The following is a 20,039-nucleotide window of genomic DNA, read 5'->3' as shown; positions in this document are numbered from 1 at the left end:
ACCCCTCATTCTAATGTAGGGTACTGTCCCTTGCAAATGAGGGTGATTTTATAGAACCTTTGCTTGATGGCTAGAAAGTCTGAATGTCACTGTTCCTCTACTCAGGCTGCCTGGCTCCTTCTGTACTCTTCAGTGTAGCACAATGTCACTGCCCAGGGCATAGCTGGCTGACTGAGCACCTGAACCCAGGCCACCAGGAGGGCAGTCCAAAAGCAGTTAAGCAGTGCAAATGTCAGAACCAGGAGTTGAAGCACAAGGCAGACCCTGTTGATGAGACAGATGTGATCAGACAATCCAGCAGTTAGGGAATGGAGAAGAAATGCTTAGGTAAATAGGTACCTTACAGGCTGGAGCAGGTGCAAGAAAGGGCCAGAAAACCATGCTGGGTCACAGGCGGGGTAGGAGCAGAGTTCCAGGAGCAAGATCCAATAAACCACAAACCAGGAGCACTTCAGCAACTCAAGAAGCCTTTGCTGCTAAGACATTTTTTGAAGGCAAGATCCATTCTTCCCCCAGGGCTCCCAGGTGGAGTTCATGAGAGCCCTGGTAGCTGCAGCAGATTGGGGTAATAATCCTGTGACTACAAGTGCTGCTGTGCTGGTCCTTGACCTGCAGAAGGAGCCCTTAAGCTGCCTTGCATCATGAGGCACAAAATGAGTCCTCCATGCAGTACAAAGCAAAACACCAGCACACGTCATTACCATCTGTAATGAGCAAGAGAACGGACCTGCTCTCTACGGGTTTGTTGATATGGACCAACACAGGCGTCAACTCTCCTGTGAGGTGGCTACATAAGCACCGCTATGTCACTGTGCGGAAGCCACATGTGGAAGACTCAGATCCAGCTTTGCAGCAATGTGTGGAATGCAGCCCTTACCACCTGAAACCCTCACCTCAGTACTCTGCCTTTCTTCTTTAGCTACAGCTGAGGATTTTCACCCTGTTAGAAGCAATGAAAGAATATTGATCAATTATAATTTGCTGATTTATGTAACATGTATATAAGCATGTAATCATTTTACTGGAATCTAGACTTCCTAGAACCTCAGTCCCCTATCAGCTGCATGCAGGCTATATACTGCATTTTCCTGTAACCTGAAATGGAATACTGAGAACATAGATAAACATTTTTGTTGTTGTTAATTCAGCTGCTGTTGATTCATCTGCTCCAAAGAGTTTGAACATGAGCATTAAATGTAAGTATGACTTGTTTTGTTTTCAAAATAATGCCTGGGTTCACCTTGTTTGGTCTGGAAATATTTCTTTTGGATGATCTCTTCCTTGCTTGCAACATTCATGTCATTTAGAAAAATCACAATGCTTTCAGTGTACCATAGGGCATAGCATCAACCTAATGTGCTTTAAGGTTGTATGGCTGTGCTAAATTCAGAATCTTAGTGATTAATGAACTTCTGTTAATTATACATTTGAATCTGATTCTTACAGCATTTGCCATACCGGTGGCAGAGCTGAGCATGTATTCTGACCATGAAAGGACAAGCAAGAACTGACTTTCCGAGCAGGGAGCCATGGCCCATTATAAGCCATTTATTTTTAAATGTAGGACCATTGCTTTGCATCCTAATGCCACCTATAGGCCGAATGTGATTTAGTAAAATGTTCCAAAGGAAAAATGCTTCAATCCATATCATCATAATACATTTATTGGCCAATAAAGGGCACAAAATATTGTGCGAGTTTTGGGCTTCTTCCAAACTCTTCATAAGGCCAGATGACAAATAAAGCGAAAGGTGTGGGTGTTAGAGAACACTGACTAATATTAAAGCTGCAAAGTGTGTGCCTGATACCAGGCACTGAGCTTTTGTCCATTTTTTCTCTTCCCATAAGGAATTGGCAGGTGTAAGTTACAACCATCTCAGCACTTGTTAGACTCTAACTCAAACCTCCGTGGCCTCCTCCCATACAAGTAGTGGACATGTCAATTAGTGGTCGCTCCTTTTTCCATGGATCAGACAGAAAATATCATTTCACCAGAATACCATTTAATGTGGTTTTAGCCTCTCTCCTGCTGTTTCTTTGCATACATAAAAGGTGGGAAACATTTTGGTGGGAAATGAGATAACATAAAAGGTGGGACACAGCACTTGTTATCTCATTTTAAAATCAATTGATGGCCATGTGTGAAGGTAAGTTACAAGGGTAATCATATGCATATGAACTCTGAAATAAGTCCATTAAAACCCACCCTTGTGGTTATCCCCCCTCATCATACCCCCACCACTGATCTTTTGTGTATGAGCTGAAGATCTGAAGAAGTCAGATTTAGGATGTTCCATCAAGGGTTAGATTTTTTTACCCGATTTGTGTCTTCCGCCTGCCTGGGAAAACTTCCAAAAAGCTAAGCTAGTAAAATTCACACTCTCCTTTGGCATTTTGACTTGCTGGTCTTTCCTTTTTGACGAAGGGAAGGATGTTTTCAGGCTTGAGGGTTTTTTTAAATCTTTGTTGTTGGTGGTGGTGTTGTTGTTTAGCATTAATTCATCATTGTGATATTGTTGCTTTAAACTTGTAGTTTATGATATTGTTTGAATACGGCATTTATTAAAGGGACACAGCAGTTCCTCTTTGTTTAAGTGAGCTGCAAAAAGAAAAAAATGTTTCCATCATTATAAGCCTCAGTATTTTTTGTCTTGTCAAAATGATACCTGTTGAACTAGTAACTTGAGAGCTGGGATTCTTGATCTACCATGTGATGTTTGCAATTTTGCAAAAGTTCAAGCCATTCCTATAAAAAGCATCACAGTTAGAACAAGTTAAAAAGTACTGAGTAACATGTTTACCCTTTTTACTTCAACTAGTGGCATGACACATCATGTACTGCTTTCACATTTTCACATGTATGTATTTATTTTACGTACTTTGATCAGACTTATCATGAAAGTATGCCTTTCATTGGTTTTACAATATTCTGAGCAGAGGTTCAAAAATCATTAAGGTTTTTCTGTCCCTTTATAACCGACAGCAATGACTATTTGTAAAGTTATGTCATGTATGTTTGGTTTCATTCTGAAGCTACATTGCTTCCCATGTTTTCAAAGGAGTTTGCAGTTTTCTATGTTTATTTGTGAAATGTGGCCTCAAAAGGTCAGGTTACATATTACTATACACATTGGGATCCTAATGTGTGTAGGAAGGCTGATATTTAAGACTATGCATCCCTCATACTATGGTACCAAACTGGATCAGGGCTTCCCATGCGCCAATTTAAATTGCCAAAAGGTATGCCTCCAACTGTAATACAAACTGGCGGTATAGGGCAAAGTGTTGAAGTTCTCTACCCACCACTCTAGGGACCTGGACAACATGCTTACTTTTGACCAAATACACAAACAAAAAGCTTCAGCTTTCAAATAACATGTCATTTGATGCTCAGGAAATTTGGGGGGAGCGATGGAATGCACAGCGAAGAAAAGCAGAAGGATGGGTTCCTTGTGCCACATTTCTGAAAGCAGAAATGCAGCACAAGCACCAGTATCCCAATCTTCCTTTCCATGGTGGTTAGGAACAGAAAATGAAATTGAGGCCCAAATGCTAATATTTTGAAAGCTGAAAGAATGCAAGAGCCTTAATCTTTGCTGTTCTTTCTTTCTGTGTGAGGAAAAAATGTACAATATCTTGTCTCATACAAGAGATAGCCACAGGTTAGCAAATCCAAATGTGTTTGTATTCTATGTGTCCTCACTGAGACAAGCATAATAATCTAGTCCTGTTCTGCTCACGTATGTTCTGCACATGTGGAAGAAAAGGAAGAATGAGTCCACCGGCTCTGCTCTGCTCCTCTCTTCCCCCTCCATGTTCTTATTATCTTCTACACATGGAGGGCAACTGTTCACAAAGGAGAGCCTTCTCTATCAGTGGAAACTTTCCACTATATTTTAGAATCCTGCTGCTTGACATAAGTCAAGCATGCCAAGTACAGTTTTCCTTTCAACATTCTGACAGTAGGGGAGGATTAGCGAGAAATGTTGACTGAGACGAGAGTGAGGCACTTTTGAGGGCTGAAAGGGTCATTTGGCCTGACAGATCACTGACACAGAAAGGGAAGGCTCTCCTGGAATCCTGTGCAAGTTATGTGGAAGAAAGCCTTTCTGAACATCTGGGGCCACATCTATTCCTGTGTAGACATCTACCCACTTTTGCCTTTCTTTTATTCTTTCATTGCATTTCATTTATTGCATTTCTGTACCTTCCAATAGTCAAAACTCCCTGGTTGGTTTGCAAAGATTAAATCACTGAACTACATTATTGTGTACAATATAAAAACCATTGACATGGAAACCTGTAACAGACAGAACACACACACACACACCATCACTACCTATACCTAAACAATTTTAACAATGAACAATGAGAAATCCCAGGAGTCCCATTACAAATGTAATCATACACTGCCAAATGCCTGAGAACATAGCAAGGTCTCTACTGGTTGCCAGAAAGATAATGATGTTGGTGCCTGGAGGGCTTTGTTGGGCAGATAGGTAAATGCTTGGGTCACCGGCATTGAGAAGGCCCTTTCCCTTGTTGCCACCTTCTGAACATTCCTCAGAAGAGGTAACTGGAGGGATGCTCAGATGAGGAATGGTATGTGTGAGTTTTCCCCAGATAAAATGATAAAATCCTTTTTAAATGAGGGAAATTCAATGAGCCAAAAATATGCTGGTTTTAGTTAATGCTTTATGATATTACCCATGTTCACCAAAACCAGACAATTGGAAGCTGCTATTATTATTATTATTATTATTATTATTATTATTATTATTATTATTATTATTTACAGTTCTGTATTATCAAATATCCAAAGCTCTCTGTGCCATTTACAAAAGATTAAAATCCTTAACATGCAATATAAAACATAAAAATAACAACATAATATAACAACAATATCTTGCAATTTAAAACTCTCAGCAATATCATAAATCGCAAGACTCATTAACGTTTTATCATATGTTAGCAAGTGAATGGAAGCAGAGGAAAGTCACACTGAATTGGGCTCAGAAACATACAGGCAGCCAATGCACGTGGGCCAGAATTGTTGTTACATGTTCAAATGTCTGCCTTAACAGATATTTGCCATATTACGCAATGTTGCAGGTTATGCTTGCTTTCAGTTTCCTCTCCCTCCATCCACTCTTTTCCTCAGTCTTTCAAGCTTAAATCCATACAGGGAAGATGGAATGCCTGGGATCAGAGAAGGTGCCCCGTTTCGTCCTGGCCCCACAGTGCCTTATGAAGCATTTGAGCCCTGCTAGGATGATAGAAAAATGTTCTTCTGAATTGACCTACATGCATGTATGGTTTGTACCCATAGCTGGCAGGATGGATTGAACCAGGCTTGATGAACTCCAGATATGTTGGGCCACAACACAATAAGGAGCAAATGCTTCATGAGGCAACACATGGCCAAAAGTCTATTCATTTATCTCACTTTTATTCCTCCCAGTAGCTGAGACTCTCTGGGCAGTTGGTCATGTTTAGGGTTTATCCATGGAACTTAATGGGATCCACTAGTCATTATGACTAACTTAAATTTCATTCAGTTCAGTGGGTCTACACTAAGCATGATAAGTTGGATCCAACACATACCATCTGTACTACATAGAGGACTGCAACTCACAACTCTTCTGCATAAAAGGAAACCAGTAGAGGTGGTAGTGGTAGTAGCTGTTATGAGAAAGAAGGACTAATTTTCAATCTTGATTAAGTATTTCATGTCCTATAAATCAAGCCATTGAACAAAAGTAGTATTTGTCCCTTCAGGTAAACCAGATTTGTTTGTTTAAAAGCTACTTCAGAGGGAACATTTGTCCTTCAAGCTCTTTGGACTGACAGTTTTCAAGCAATGCTGGTGCAGTTAGTACTTTGATTGCTGGAAAGCAGGGTTCTGATGTTTTCTGGCTAGATGCTCTACCTTTGATCATGAAAAGTCATGAAATGACTTGAGGCCTCAAAGCAGCATTAATGCTTTGTTCTCTGATGGACAGCTTGTTTAGTGTGAAGACCACACTGAGCATTTATGATGGCTGTAATAATGGTGCTAGTTTTCATGATTTAAAATGTGTGGCTGCCTAGGGGATGCTGGGAGTTGTAGGATTTTTCTGTCTAAATAGCCATAGGATTGGCCCTTCAGTTTGCATGAAGATGGCAAGACCAGCTGCAACATTTATTGTACTGCATAATTGTTCTGAAATTTAGTGTAGACTATCTTGAAAAATCATGAACAGTTCAAGATCAATGTGAAGTTATTATTTATTTATAAAATTTGTCTGCTGCCCAATTACTAACGTCTCTGGATGGCTAACAGCATAAACAAATTGACAATTCACTCCGGCTGCAATTAATAAAATACAATAATAAAATGTGATATTAAAACTTATTAAAATATTGATTAAATAAAAAGGTCTTAACCTTTTTATTAGTCTTAGGTTAGGCATCATCTCTGCAGTCATGAATCCATGAGCATCTCTTCCTCCATTCAAATGTTCAAGAATATTTCTGCAATCAATGGTGGTGATGGTGGTGGAGGTGGCGGTGGAAATTGCATTCCCAAAAAGAAGAAATTGCCTCATCAAAAAGGGAGACAAAAGGAAGACCAATTTGCATAACATAGCATCTGAATGTGTATACGTATACGTACATATCTAGAAATAATAACTATAATTTAAATAAAAATACAATACATCCCACCATAGTGGAGAAAATTGACCAGGTAGTCTATGTGCCTGCATGTATAATCTGCTGTCCAGATGCTAGTTCCTAGTGAACAACTTCAAAGTCCCTGCTGCTCATCTTCCTTATAGATTAAATCACACTTGGACTGGGCAGCCTATCTAATAAAGGGCAGCATTAAACAAAGAACTATCCTCTACTAGCTCTCTAAAATAGAGAACTGTTCTTCATAAAGTGGGACACTAGGCCATCCTAGTAATCAAGAAATTTACACATGAACATGTATAGATTGAAAACAAGTTTACAAATGGCTATTTAAACTGGAAGAAAGTCATGTTTTTCTACCTTGGTGTACCTCAGATAACTGAAATGTGGAGCAAACAGGCTTGTAAATCATTTTTATGGACTTGTTACTTTGCACTTATTTGTAAGGTTGCCTGGAACCAAAGCTCATTGATTGATACCATGTCACTGAATATATACAGAGTGACTTGCATGCAACCACTGAATAATCAGGACAAAAAAAAAACCCACCCTTTGTTCCAAGAGCTCCCAAACCTGGCATCTTGTAATGAATGATTTCCTGGAAGAAAGATGACAGGTGGAAAGGCCAGAAGGCATCAGGAAAAATCAGAGCAGAGCACCTACTGCTTCATGCTCTGTAGGTCTTTCCTGGAAAACTTGGCTGGATCCTAAGTTCTGCAAACACCGTTGGGCCCCTCATTTTGCTAATCACTGTGAAGTAAATACATGAGTGCTTCTAGGTGAATGGCCCCTAGTGCCATCAATCCAAAGACAGCATGAAGTTATTCTATCCTTATGACATTGGAAGGTTCCATGGATGAGGCAGGGCAATGGCTTGATTAAAGCCTCATCTAGAAGCACTCTGTGTGCTGTTCTGATAGCCTTTCCCCCTTAAAAGGTTTTAAGGATAGCCAAAAAGAAAAAAGATGCAAGAGCTAGTGGGAAAATGTGGGGTGGTTACAAGTGGGATGGTTGTCATCTGAGTCCCCTGGAAAATTCCACAAAGGAAGCAGGGCAATTGCACAAGAAAAGCTTAATCAGAAAGCACCCTGATAAGCCATCCAACACAATTGTCAAGAAAAAAGCATAGTTAACTGCTACTTCTGCACTACCAAATGGTTGTTGCGTTTGTCTTGTTTTTACCAGTGAGGAATGATGAATTAAATAACACTTGGATCATTATTAGCATTATGTGCTTATCTTGTGGAAATAAGCAGAATTATAACATGCTGCATTTGTTTATAACAGATAAAGATCTCACTGGCCAAAAAGAAAGTATATTTTTCCAGTGCAGAATACCAATAAGCTTCTAACATACTTGGCTCCCTATACTTTTGACTTACATTGCAACCCTGTACGTAGCTACCTAGAAGTAAGTTCCATTGAGTTTCTTGGAATTACTCTTGTCCTGGGTGAAGGTATTTCAAACTGCAACCTGAAATGTATGGCTGCTGCAGCTTTGTAAGAAAATGTATAAAGCTCTCCAGATGTTTGTGTGCAATGGTGCTTACACTAAACTTGGCAAATGGAGGGACTGAGTGGCCTTTGCAATGAAGCAGGACCCTGTGGAGCTCTCCAGTCCAGAGTTTCATCCACCCAGTCATGCCCTCTTCAGTCCCCTGATTTTGCCCTCCCCTCATTGCCCTTTCAATAGGCATTTGCATGTTGCAGTCCCTGACTATGCTATGGCCTCACTGGGCTGTTTTCGTATCCTCCTTTGGATCTCCCCAAAGGGTTTTCTTTTGCATTCCTGCAAACCCTGGGGTTCCCCAGGCCTGCTGGTACCTCCACCTCTGTATTGGCTACATATGGATCAGGACTTAGGGACTGTGTCTGAAATTAGTATATAGGATGATATATATTCTTGCTTCTCCCTCTTTTTTATTTTTGCATGCTCACATATGAAGGGATAACAATATCTTTGTATGTGTATATATTAATAAGAGTCCCTAGCTGCATTCTTATCTTCTGTGGTGTTGTAAACCTCCAGAGAACGTTGGTTATTGGTTGGCATAGAAATAAACAACCTCTCCTTATTATTACTATGAGCAATCAGCCATCTTACTTTTATGTATAGGACTGTTCCTAAAGTCAATATTTCTGGAAAGAAAACATCACTCAACAAAATTAGTTCCAAAAACCAAAGTACATTCTTAATTAATTTACAAAATTGTTATTAATATTTCAGAATTTCAGAGCAAATTTGTATTATAGATTCTTGGGCATTCATAGTGAAATCCTTTACTTGTTTCCTCAGAAATAAGCTTCGCTGAGATCAGTGGGACTTATTCTAGGTGCCTGTATGTAGTCTTGCTGATCAATTTATTCATTCCACTTCCACCAAAGTTAATGCTGTTTAGTCCTATTGATTTCAATGGAAAAGCTTTAATCATGCATTCAACCCTCCCATTAAATTCAAGGGGAATGCAGGTATTTATTTTTAAGTGGATGATATCCTTGCCTGTTTAAAATGGTTTCTCCTTCATTAGATGAACAAATGAATATGAAATTGCCACAAGATAATTTCAACCTATGTGACGAATCTATATCAATCAATTAAGTAAACAGTATTTTCCATGCAGAATCATTACTTACCATTAATCAAAGCTAATTAAATTTCATAGCATTTGGAGAGTATTAACTTGTTCAGCCTTCTCCTTTCCCACCCCCACACAGCTGTTGTTGTCAGTTACCCTCCAGCAATTATGCATGGTGTGAAGAAACTGATGTGGGTGGAGATACATTTTCCCTCTCTCATTCTACAAGATCCTGGGGTCATCCAGTCCTGCTGCTTGGTGAGAAATTCAGAATATGTGCTACACGGGATTCACTGCCGCAGGATGTACTCAAGAAATGCTGCCTCCAGGTTCAGAGGCAGTAGGCCAGTGAATGCCACTTTCTGGAAAGATAGGAGCTACCATCCTCATGTTCTGCTTGTGGCCCTCCCAGGAGAAATTCGGTTAAGGGAATCAAGATTCTGGACTAACAGGCATCTGGCCTGATCTAAAGGGTGCTTCTTCTGTTCTTCTTCTGTTCCTGTGTTTGTGGTGAGGCTTCATGCTCAAGCAATAGTTTTCAGACTGTGTTGTAGTGTTTCTCCAAAGTGTATTGTGAATCCATCAATTAGAACAGAGATGGAGAAGAGGACTTTGACTCAAGGGTCTCATTGGCTCTGGGCTAGCATGTGGACGCCATATGTCAGCAGTGACAGGGCCATAGACCAAAATAGATGGAGTCATCGCCCAAAATGGGCAAGGACACCTCAGTTGCTGACATACAGCCACTTATGTGATTTGTTGGTCACACACACAGACGTATAATCATATCCCATTCACATCCACATTCCATTTCCAACCCTTCCTTGTCTCCTCACCACTGTAGTCAACAATTCATCTGTTCTTTGTTGCATCTTTGCTACCTCTCTCGGTGCATGATCTACTCTGTGGGTGATTTGCACCCACCTCCCATGGTTAGAGTCTTTGTTCATAACGTTCACATTCTAACTTGTTAGTATTTTGTTCTTTGACATGGGCTGCATGGCAGAGGTTTTTATTTTTGTTTTTGTTCTTGCTTTAAATCTAGTGTCAAAACTTTCACTGGATTAAGGCGGGGGAAGCAGACCAGGTGAAATAAATTTGTCCCCAAGGTTAAGTGATCAAAATTACAAGCATGTACAGCTGAGTGCTTATAAGAGGCACCTGTTGTGGAAGCGGCCTGGTGTTGACAAGGTACTAAATGCTACTGAAAGCAAAAGGATTACCCAACCAATTGAGAAAATCAATCACTCCATGGCAAACTTTTGTTCCACTGCCATTTTTCACAATTTAATAACGTGGCTGGTTTTCTTGTATTGCAAGAACACCTAATTGTCTGGAACCTTCCTTCTTAAAGAGTTGCAATGATACTGAAAATTGTGCTGCATTTTAATCTTCGCAAGCATTCCTTATTGTAAGCAAATAGCGCTTCTGAGCACTGACCAATTTATAATTTGACATGCATGTGCCAAAGCACTTCACAGCATTCCTAAGATAAACCAGATAAGCTAGTAGGCCTGGCTTCTTTTTCAGCCCTGCCACTAGAACGTTGAGTGATATTTCGCAAGTTACTTCACTTTTCCCAAGGTCCAGTTGGCTCAAGATATGTTGTTGACTGGAAAGAAGCACACAGTGGTTCCCACTTCACACGCAAAAGCTGGCTGCATGGACAATTGAACCTGACTCCAACACTTGTAATGGGAAAACACCCTCTAGTGTGGCTGGGGCAACTGGCTAACCTAAGGGTTCAGGGCAAACCATGTGGTCCAGACAGTGCTGTTGTCCATTGCTTGGCGTTCACTTCCCATCCCCCAGCATCTGGTACCTGAGGTGGTCATCTCGCTCTGCCTAATGGTAGGGCTGGCCCTGCCTCTCTCTTTCATAGAGTTTTCTGTGAACTTATAGAGTTACTGGAGGCTGTTGCCTGTTGGCTGGTGAGGCTGTCATCCCTAGCAGTCTTGGGGCATAATTATAGACCACGTGGATAGAATTTCAGTTCCATCATGGCAGAAACACTTGGTCCCACTCTAAATGCAGAATTAAAATAGAACATTCCATTTGGACAAGCTAACCATCCCTGCTGGGCAATACTATTTGGAGTGATACCTGTTACTTTAAACAATCAAGCTAACAAACAATTTAGGTTGGTGAATAAAAATGCAAAATATAAGTAATAGGTATATTTTCAGGTGAAGATATAGCAATAATGGATAATTCACACAGATCTCATGGTCTGAAATTTCTTTATGCTATGATCCAGGAGTCATATGCAGAAACATGAGTGAGTTTTTAGGCCATGAAAGACCAGTATTAATCCTCAGTATTTGTCCAAGAAGTGGGAAGCACTAATGTTACTCCCCACCAAACTGCAGGAAAAATCCTGAAGCTTTCATAATTCAAACAAAGGTGACAGGGAAAGAACAGATGATAAAGGCCCTTTACAGCCTCCTAGCAAAATTCAGGTCACTGTGACTGGTTGTGTGAATGGAGTGCAGTATTTCACATTGCAGTGCTCTGTGCTGAATGCAACCATCCTAATACTCACAACAGATCTTGCTCCCATCACAGTTGTGACGTGGGAGCAGCTGTTTACATTTACTCATAGCAGCAGGAAAGGCTGGGAACACCTATATCAGTGGGGCTCACAGCCCCAGCTCCATCATCACCAATGAAGAACCATGGATAGCTCCCATAAAGCTCAAAACGAATGCTGCAACCGATGAGGCATCTACTGACTTAGGTGTCACCAGCATCTTTGTGCAGGAAGCAATAGCAACTATTCATGTCTGTGGAATAAAAGACTGGCTGTAACAGAATTGGGGCCAAGGGCTAAACCTGGTGATCTGCATTGATTTCAGGCATTCAGAAACAACTTGGAGCATCTTTCCATAACTTGGCAATGGTATAACGTTCTCTTGGTCACACTAGACGGTGATAAAATGTGAAGAACTAGCTTATAAAGACCCTACGGGCATTCCTACCCTCAAGACCCTGTTGCATTCTTATGGCATTGCTCACAAGTAGTGAAAGAAAACTGGGCAGCAAAAGGTATGCTTGAAAAATATATGTCGCCATCTTGGCTGCCACAACAAAATGCAGTAGTCATGCTGACCACAAGAATGGGCTGGTTCCTCTCAGTAGCCAAAACGTCAGATTTTGTTTCTGTAGTTTTATTGCACAGGCCAAATTAGATTATTGCATTGTTTGTTCTGAATTTGGCAACTTGGATACAGACTGCTCCAGATACTTTCCCAAAGGAGTAATAGTAACAGGGGGGACAGCTGTCACTCATTTCCATGCCAACAAGAATAAGGAAAAGTGTGTGTGTGGGGGAGGGGGATGATGGGCGATCCAATGTATTAAGTTAGTGTTGCCTGACATGACTTCTTGTGATGTGTGTGGATGCCAAATCTTAACATACACTGATGATGATCAGAACAACATGTGAGTGAAAATAATAGGAAAAGCAAGACTTTTGTGATGGTGCAGTGGGGAGTGGATGCTTTCTGCAAACAATTGCTTTTTTCTGGCTGCTTCCCATTTCCCCTTGGAAAATTTCATACACAGAACACTTCAAGGTATAGTGCAAATATTAGAGGATGAACCTCTTTCCAAGTTTCCTTACTTAGATTTGAGGTGGGCAGATACTGGATGCTGCAGTTTTGGAATAGTACTTGGGTTTAATTTTTACCTATGCATCTCAAAGTGAAGGCATCTGGGGAAATATGGTTAGAAGCCACACAGAGACCAATGATCATCAGACTTTGTTGATTCATCTTTCATTTAACCTGTATTATAGGATCCACATATATTTATTCTCCTCTCATAGTTTTCTTCCCTGCCTTCTGCCATCTTTTCCCCTTTCCCCCTTTTTCTGGGAAAAAGTAGTGGTAGTACCACTGTCGCAACCCTTCTTACACCATACCCACTCATTCACAAATCACAAACGAAAGGCTAGTAAGCATGGGAACCAGAACTGCTGTTCCAGTTATCACAGTCCACATTCAACCTATGCTATACCAGTTTGGACCACACGTGCTGCTTCAGTCCACTGCAAGTCTAAGTTCAATGTCAGCCTGATGGTGTGCCCATATAGCCAGGGTGGTACCAGGAAAAGTGCTCCAAGGGTACTTCGTGCACTTCAGTATGACACATACCTTAAAGATTTATGCATTGCATAAGCTTTCATGCACGTAGTTGTGCCTTGGGAAGTTGTACCAATGCAATAGAAAATGAGTATGCATGAACCTAAGAAGGTACTACAGTTCTTAAATAAGGCTTTTTTCAGGAATTTACATCTGCGGTATTTGTTTCAGATATCATTTTATTATATGTACATGGCTTTTAATCTATTTTGTTCCTATTTGACTTCTAAAGCAACCTGTTAGACTGACTACTTTAACTCCTTTTTACTGATGGAGAACTGAGGCAGTGGGAAAGCAGAGACTGAAACGAGCAGGATATTCTTTGAATCCACTGAAGCCACCCTATTGGCCTCTTACCTTTTGAGAAAGCTGTTGCATCTCGTAGACTCAAGATTAGACCGCCACACAAAATCTGTTTTTCTCCATTCTTACTTTCTATAACCGGACCTGTTGGTGCAAAGCTGCTCTAGTGGAACAAAGCAGAATAAAGCATTGGTCAGAAGTTAAGCTTTGCCTCATGATTCCCCCATTTGCCTCACTTTCCCCACTCCAGAAAAGTGGGTAGAAAACACAGGATGGCATCTCTAAACAATTGTGAGTGAGGAATGGCAAGTGCACAAAAAGCTTTGTCTAGAAAAGCTCCATAACCACAAATGGTCAGAAGCTCTAGGAGCAGTTCCTGCATCACTAAACTATGCTGGAGAGTTTGGATATTTTTGTAACATTTGCTGACTAATAAATGAGTTGAGAGTGAGGGAACAGGCAAGCACCTTGAGAGATACTGCAAAATTATAGAAGAGCATCATCTCCCACGTAAGCAGATCCAAAATTTCTTGGAAGGCTCCTTGGCTGCCTACCACAGGATCCAATTTCACTTTCTTTCATCACTGCTTTCTGCTTTCCAAGTCCAAATGGTTATTTGATAGTTCCTAGCCAAGCAGTCAGGGCTGACTAGTAGTCCATGATCAAAATCTAGCAATAGTCATTTAAGCCAAATCTTGTATCCATCAAATGCATTGAGGAAAGATCTATAACTATTAGTTAAATAAAAGATTATAGAAAATGTTTCCTTCCACTGTTTGCCATAATAATATAACTCATTCACAATATCTTATTGAAACTTGGCAAGTATATAAAGGAAAGCATATTTGTAGGAAAGGATTTAGATAACTATATTCTAGACTCCTTCAGTCAGTTTCTCTTTCCAAACCATTTAAATGTTTTTAATGCAACATCAAGAATGCTGAAGAACTGCTTGACTGTCAATTGCTCTTCCTGATAAAGCCTTGATATTTCTTATATATAGACAAGGATCAACAGAAAAGAGAGAAGCTTATCAAGGCAGTTGAGAAATTTAAGAAAGAGGTGGCAGGGATCCATTCTGCACCTCCGCATCATTCCAGAAGTGCATCAGCTGTAAACTGTGAAGTACGTAAGTGGGTGTATTTACTGCGCAATCTACATGCAGCCAACTTTTGAGGGTAACAAAGCAGGAGTGAGTTCTGTTCCCAAGGAAATATATTTATGCCCTGTTCAACATGAAGCTGATATTAATTTATTAAAAAGGCTGAAAATCTCTGCTTTCAGGGGGTTAGGTTCTCAATACAAAGAAAAGAAAGCCTCTAACCTTCTCCATTGTGGCACTTTGAAAATATGCTAGCAGCCTGTATGAAGGAGGAAGAACTCCATGGTCCATCATTTTAACATTTCATGAATACCAAAGCTTTTAGGGCAGTGGCGTTCCTGGGAAAAACAAGCGAAACCCAGTCTAGAATGAGCAGGACATGTCAGGTCTGGGCTGGCCATGAAAAGACTCATATTGGGAAGAGACGCTTTGGACTATGGTCCATCATTCATATTCCTGAGGCCAGAGGAATATCATTTGCTTGTCACCTCATGCAACTTGACACCTCAGTTGTTGTTGCAACAGCTCCAGTTGTTTTTACTCACACTACCAGGCTACGCGAACTGTTTCTCAAATTAATGACATCCAGCCCAACTCTGCGGTGCGCAGCTTCCACTGAGCAAGGACGTATGTGGAGAAGGTGATTTCTGAGCTCCCTTCCAGCTGTATGGTTCTGGAAAGACTTATTTGGCTATTTATCAGCTTAGAGTTTGTCGTAATGGAATTCCTTAATATTGCACCTACTGGGGGCCCAAAGAAGCGTCCATCATGGTGAATGCCTTCCATGTTAGAAAGAGATTGCTGTGAGTAGATACGCTCCCAAGTTCTCTGTCCAAAGCATTTATGGATACATCTACACTTCAGACATTAGAGGCCTTCCTACATGAATGGGCAGTAGCTACTATCTTTTAATGAATGTGTGGTGTACTTCTTCTGAATTTTGGATTGTACCACAGTAATAGCAGTATCTTTCCAGTATTTTTTTTATTCTTATGCATTTTTTTTCCTAGATATATGCCTCCAAGGGCACAGTTTCACAAGTTGTCCAGTGGAAGAAAATGATGCATTGGGATCAGTCCATTAGTATTAGTATTAGTCTTGTTCTATGGCCTTCAGTTCATAGCCTCATTTTCTTCCAAGCTGCAAAGTATCTGCTAAACAAGCAGACTTCCTTGGATAGATGCCTATTCAGCAGGAGTAGCTGTCCTCATCGCACCCTTTGAGTTTTTATTTTCAGCTAAGACTCATTCTGGTTTAATTAAAACACCTATTACTATTACATGGCTATTAAGTCAGGACTTACATGGCCTGCATTTAATTTAAGTTGTTTTCCTTAACACCATTTGTTTCACCCACACCGCAACTGAAACTAATTGGCACATGTCCCATGCGATGTGACATTTCCCTGTGAGTTGGAGTCATTTGACATAAATATTAGTGTCCGCAGTGTAAGGCATGCTCAGTGTTATCTGCTCAGACTTTCATCATTCCACCCACTCACCTCATTCTGTGATCCTTCCCTTACAAACAAACAGGGTTGAGGCCTTCGTGACCAATTCATCCCACCCTAAAGATACAGCATTTGCCCCAGTCTTGCACACTTTTTTTAAAATAAAATATATGTTTAAACCAACCTGATGTACATATGCATTGAAGCAGAAGTGGGCGGTAAGAGTTCCAATGTGACAGAACAAACTGTCCCAGCTTAGACTGCAGCTAAGCAAATAGCATTTTAAATATTTTCTTCCACATCATCAACAACACAACAACCTGCCCCTGAGAAATCCTCTTTTTGTGCAACAAGGAAACTAGCGCAGCAAAGAGAAGCTAAAATGTTATCCATGATGTGCTAGTCTTTTTCTTGCTCTGACTTTTTTTAAACTCAGGAAAAGTATTTGGAAATGGCAACCCCTGCACGGAACCTGTAGCGGTAGAATAATTGTGCCAGAGTTTTCAACTGCACTTGTTTAGCCTGAAAGTAAATGTTTTAGTGTTCTGCTCAGATTGAACCCCAGCAGCAGCATCAAGAGGCAGCCACATGTAAAGACTCAGTACCTCGGGGAGAACCACTCTGGCCTAGCCTTTTCCTTGGGTGCTTCTTTTTTACATGCTTGTGTTGCTTTAACACGGGTAAGCATTGAGAACACATCACAGGCAGTTAATAACATCATCAAAGCATCCCTCTCCCACCACCGCCTCCCCCCATCTCTTTTGCTCTCTTCTCATTCTCTCACTCTATATCGGTCTCAAATCGATCAGTACATCAAACCACATCAGAGCTATTAGCCGTAAATACCCAGATGGAAAGACAGTCTTACCCTGATGCCAGAATGAGGGTGAGGGCTATCCAAGTCAGAACAGCACCATGGCTTGGGTCACCATTCCATGTACATACCCAGTGCGGAGACACACCTCTTGCTGTAAATAACTAGATTCCCAAAATGATTTGGGAATCATTTGTAGCAACTATATGATAACTGCTGTAGGTTTTTTCATCATATTCTTCACTGGAGAGAAGGGAATGGAGAATGTCTGCTCCAGTGTGTTTAAATGTGTCTTCAGAAGCTTCCCTGCTTGTCTGAAGTAAGATGGGTGGTGACCAGTGAGGAAGCAAAGATGCACCTTCTTAGTAGTGGGACCCCATTTTGGAATTCCCCTCCCAGGTAGGCCAACAGCACTGTTATTATTTGGGCACCAGGCAGTGATGCTTTTATTCTCCTAGGCTTTGTGTTGAGCGTGCTGTTATACTGGCTGGATCCAGCATTTTTCTGCTTGAAGGGGAAACAGTCTTTGCTGATTCTGCTTTCTTCTGCAGCATCCAGACCATCTGGTTCACTGTTGCATCCCTGGACCCTCTGGGGAGGATTTTGGCAGGGCATAGGAGAATGCAGGGGGAAGAGGATCGCCAAAGATTGCTTCCCACCTAGAAGATTGTTCTGCTGGTTCAGAAACCCTTCTGTCCATGGAAGGTTGATTCTGGATCTAACCCGCTATATTGTGTGTGTGTGTGTGTGTGTGTGTTTTATCTTGTTTTTGTAAAACTCCCAAAAGTTTTTCTGAAGAACAATATATAGACCTTTGAAATAATCAAATTAAAAATGTATGTTTCTTCACTAATCTGTTTTTCTGTCTTTTTATATCTACACTGCATACAGAACAGTTTGAATTTGGCTGGTAGTAGAAGAATGTCATCCTTGGGGGAAAAAGGACAGTGTTCTCCAAGATATTTCAAGACAGCATTTTCTCATACTCCATCCCCAGCTTTGTCTGCAGAGGAGAATATTCAAGATATTGTTCAGTGGTATTTATCTCAGATGCACAATCATGGCCAAAATGCATCCCAGCAACGCACTGCACCACTAACTCTGAGATCCAGAAGGAAGAAGGTATTTTCTATCCCTCAGAAGAAACTCCTTGGTGGAGATCTACTGGACACCCATGCACAGTGGTTTACAGAGTCAAAAGATCCTTTTACCCCCAAAGTCTTAAAAACAGCAAGTAAATCATTCCTTTCAAAATACAGGTACTATAATTCTCCAAATGGAAAGAAAAGCCCCTCTGTTGACCAACAAATGCATAAACAACCAAGAAAGAGTTGCAGGTAAAATGCTCATCAATGCTTGCATTAGTTTGACTACATTGAATTGTGTAAGATTTTGAAAACAGTCCTATGAAATGGATCTCTTCTATGCACACCTGGCAAGGCTAGGTGGAGTGGGAAAGAGCGAAGGTAATTTCACCTCCCGTTCTTTAAAAATAAAAACTCAGCTGGATAGACCAAGCTGTGGACAGAGGTGATGATGGAAAGACCATAGGACCTTGGAGGCCTCCTCCTCTGCCTTCCTGCCTATGAGAAGGTTCCCTTTTTAACCTCTCCAAGATCTTCTGAGATTAGCGTCATGACCTTAGTAAAGCTTTAAATAGCAAACTCAAAGAAGAAGGAAAATAGCCTGATGTTAGATTCCCCCTCCCAAGGTAATAGGAGTGCTTTCAGTCTCAAGTGGGGGAGTCCAACAAATCCTTATATGTTCCTAATGCATTCGTTCAAGGACCATAATTTTGTAGTCTGTGTGATTTCCATTCCAAGCAAATAATTTCAACCTGCTGTCAGTGTTGCTCAAAATTTCCTTTCTCATCTTTCAGGTCTTTGGAAGATGAATGTCTAAAACCTTATGCAGATAACCATCGATGGCAACCAGTCAAGGTTGTTGTACCCTGTTTGGTATTGAATGATATGAGTAGTAGGATTTATAAATAGGAGCAATTCTGGATCCCTATATAAGGTTATTTTAGAGAAAAAGCAAGCAATTTATAATATGATAAAAATGCATCAGGTATGGCTGACTTTTAAAATCCACAGTGAGGCTGCAATCCTTTAGCTCATTACCCAGGAGAAAGTTCTGTTGAACTCAGTGGGAACTAACGTCTGAAAAATAATGTATAGGATTATGCTGTGAATACTGCAGTATGATTTTATTGCTGATAGTGTTATTATATCACATTACATTTATATCCTGCTTCCTTCCCAAGGCACCTTACAAGATTCCCCTCCTCTCCATTTCATCCTTACAACAGCCCTGTGAGGTGGGTTAGGCTGAAATGCCATATCTGGTCCAGAGTCTCCCAAAAAGCTTCATAGCGGAGTGGGGACTAGAACCTGGTCTCCTGAGTCATACTCCAGCACTCTGAGTGCTGTGCCACATGGGTTCCAGCTGGTTATGAAAGCAACTGAAAATGGCACAGTTTGGAAAATCTAGTATTTCAAGGGAGGTAGTGACCATGATGCTTTGGCAATATAAATCTAAAATTGCAAAGCTGTCTTGAAAGTACAAACAGCATTTTTAAAACATTTCTAAACCATAGTGGAATTGCCCCAAATCCAGAATTCTCCCTCCAGAAATCGACTGCAAATGTGGCCAGAAATCATGTGGGAGGATGCAACTGAGATATTATTTCATTTCTCAAAATCGCATACTTGCTCATAGCAACAAAAACAACAGCAACAACATGTATTGCCTCTGAGCTCTAAGTGTTTCCTTTTCCTTCTCCTTTTGGCAATTACTGAATAGAGGAGATTAAAAATCAAAACTGAGAACAGTCTCAGAATGGAAAGTAGAAGTATGCCAATGTAATATTTATAATCAAATGCACATTCCTACTTCCTATGCTGAAGCGTCCCTACAAAACTCATACAAATAAGATGACTACCCTACCCGGTACTAATGATTTGCAACCTTGTTTTGA

At 40.7% G+C, this 20,039-nt stretch overlaps 1 protein-coding gene across 1 annotated transcript in view; it reads left to right on the top strand.

Moving 5' to 3' along the window:
• LOC123033202 (spermatogenesis-associated protein 7 homolog) overlaps positions 1-20,039 on the top strand; it is a 51,939-nt gene that overhangs the window by 17,185 nt on the left and 14,715 nt on the right. Inside the window, exons 4-7 of the mRNA XM_044449681.1 lie at positions 1,149-1,196; positions 14,697-14,818; positions 17,951-18,396; positions 18,939-18,999. Coding sequence (XP_044305616.1) covers positions 1,149-1,196; positions 14,697-14,818; positions 17,951-18,396; positions 18,939-18,999 — 677 coding nt within the window. The remainder of the gene's footprint in view (positions 1-1,148; positions 1,197-14,696; positions 14,819-17,950; positions 18,397-18,938; positions 19,000-20,039) is intronic.

Source organism: Varanus komodoensis, unplaced genomic scaffold, assembly GCF_004798865.1.
Source record: "Varanus komodoensis strain SLA01 unplaced genomic scaffold, ASM479886v1 scaffold1, whole genome shotgun sequence".
Taxonomy (NCBI): domain Eukaryota; kingdom Metazoa; phylum Chordata; class Lepidosauria; order Squamata; family Varanidae; genus Varanus; species Varanus komodoensis.
The sequence above is the reverse complement of the archived record's forward strand: the minus strand, read 5'-3'. Positions and strand labels throughout refer to the sequence as shown.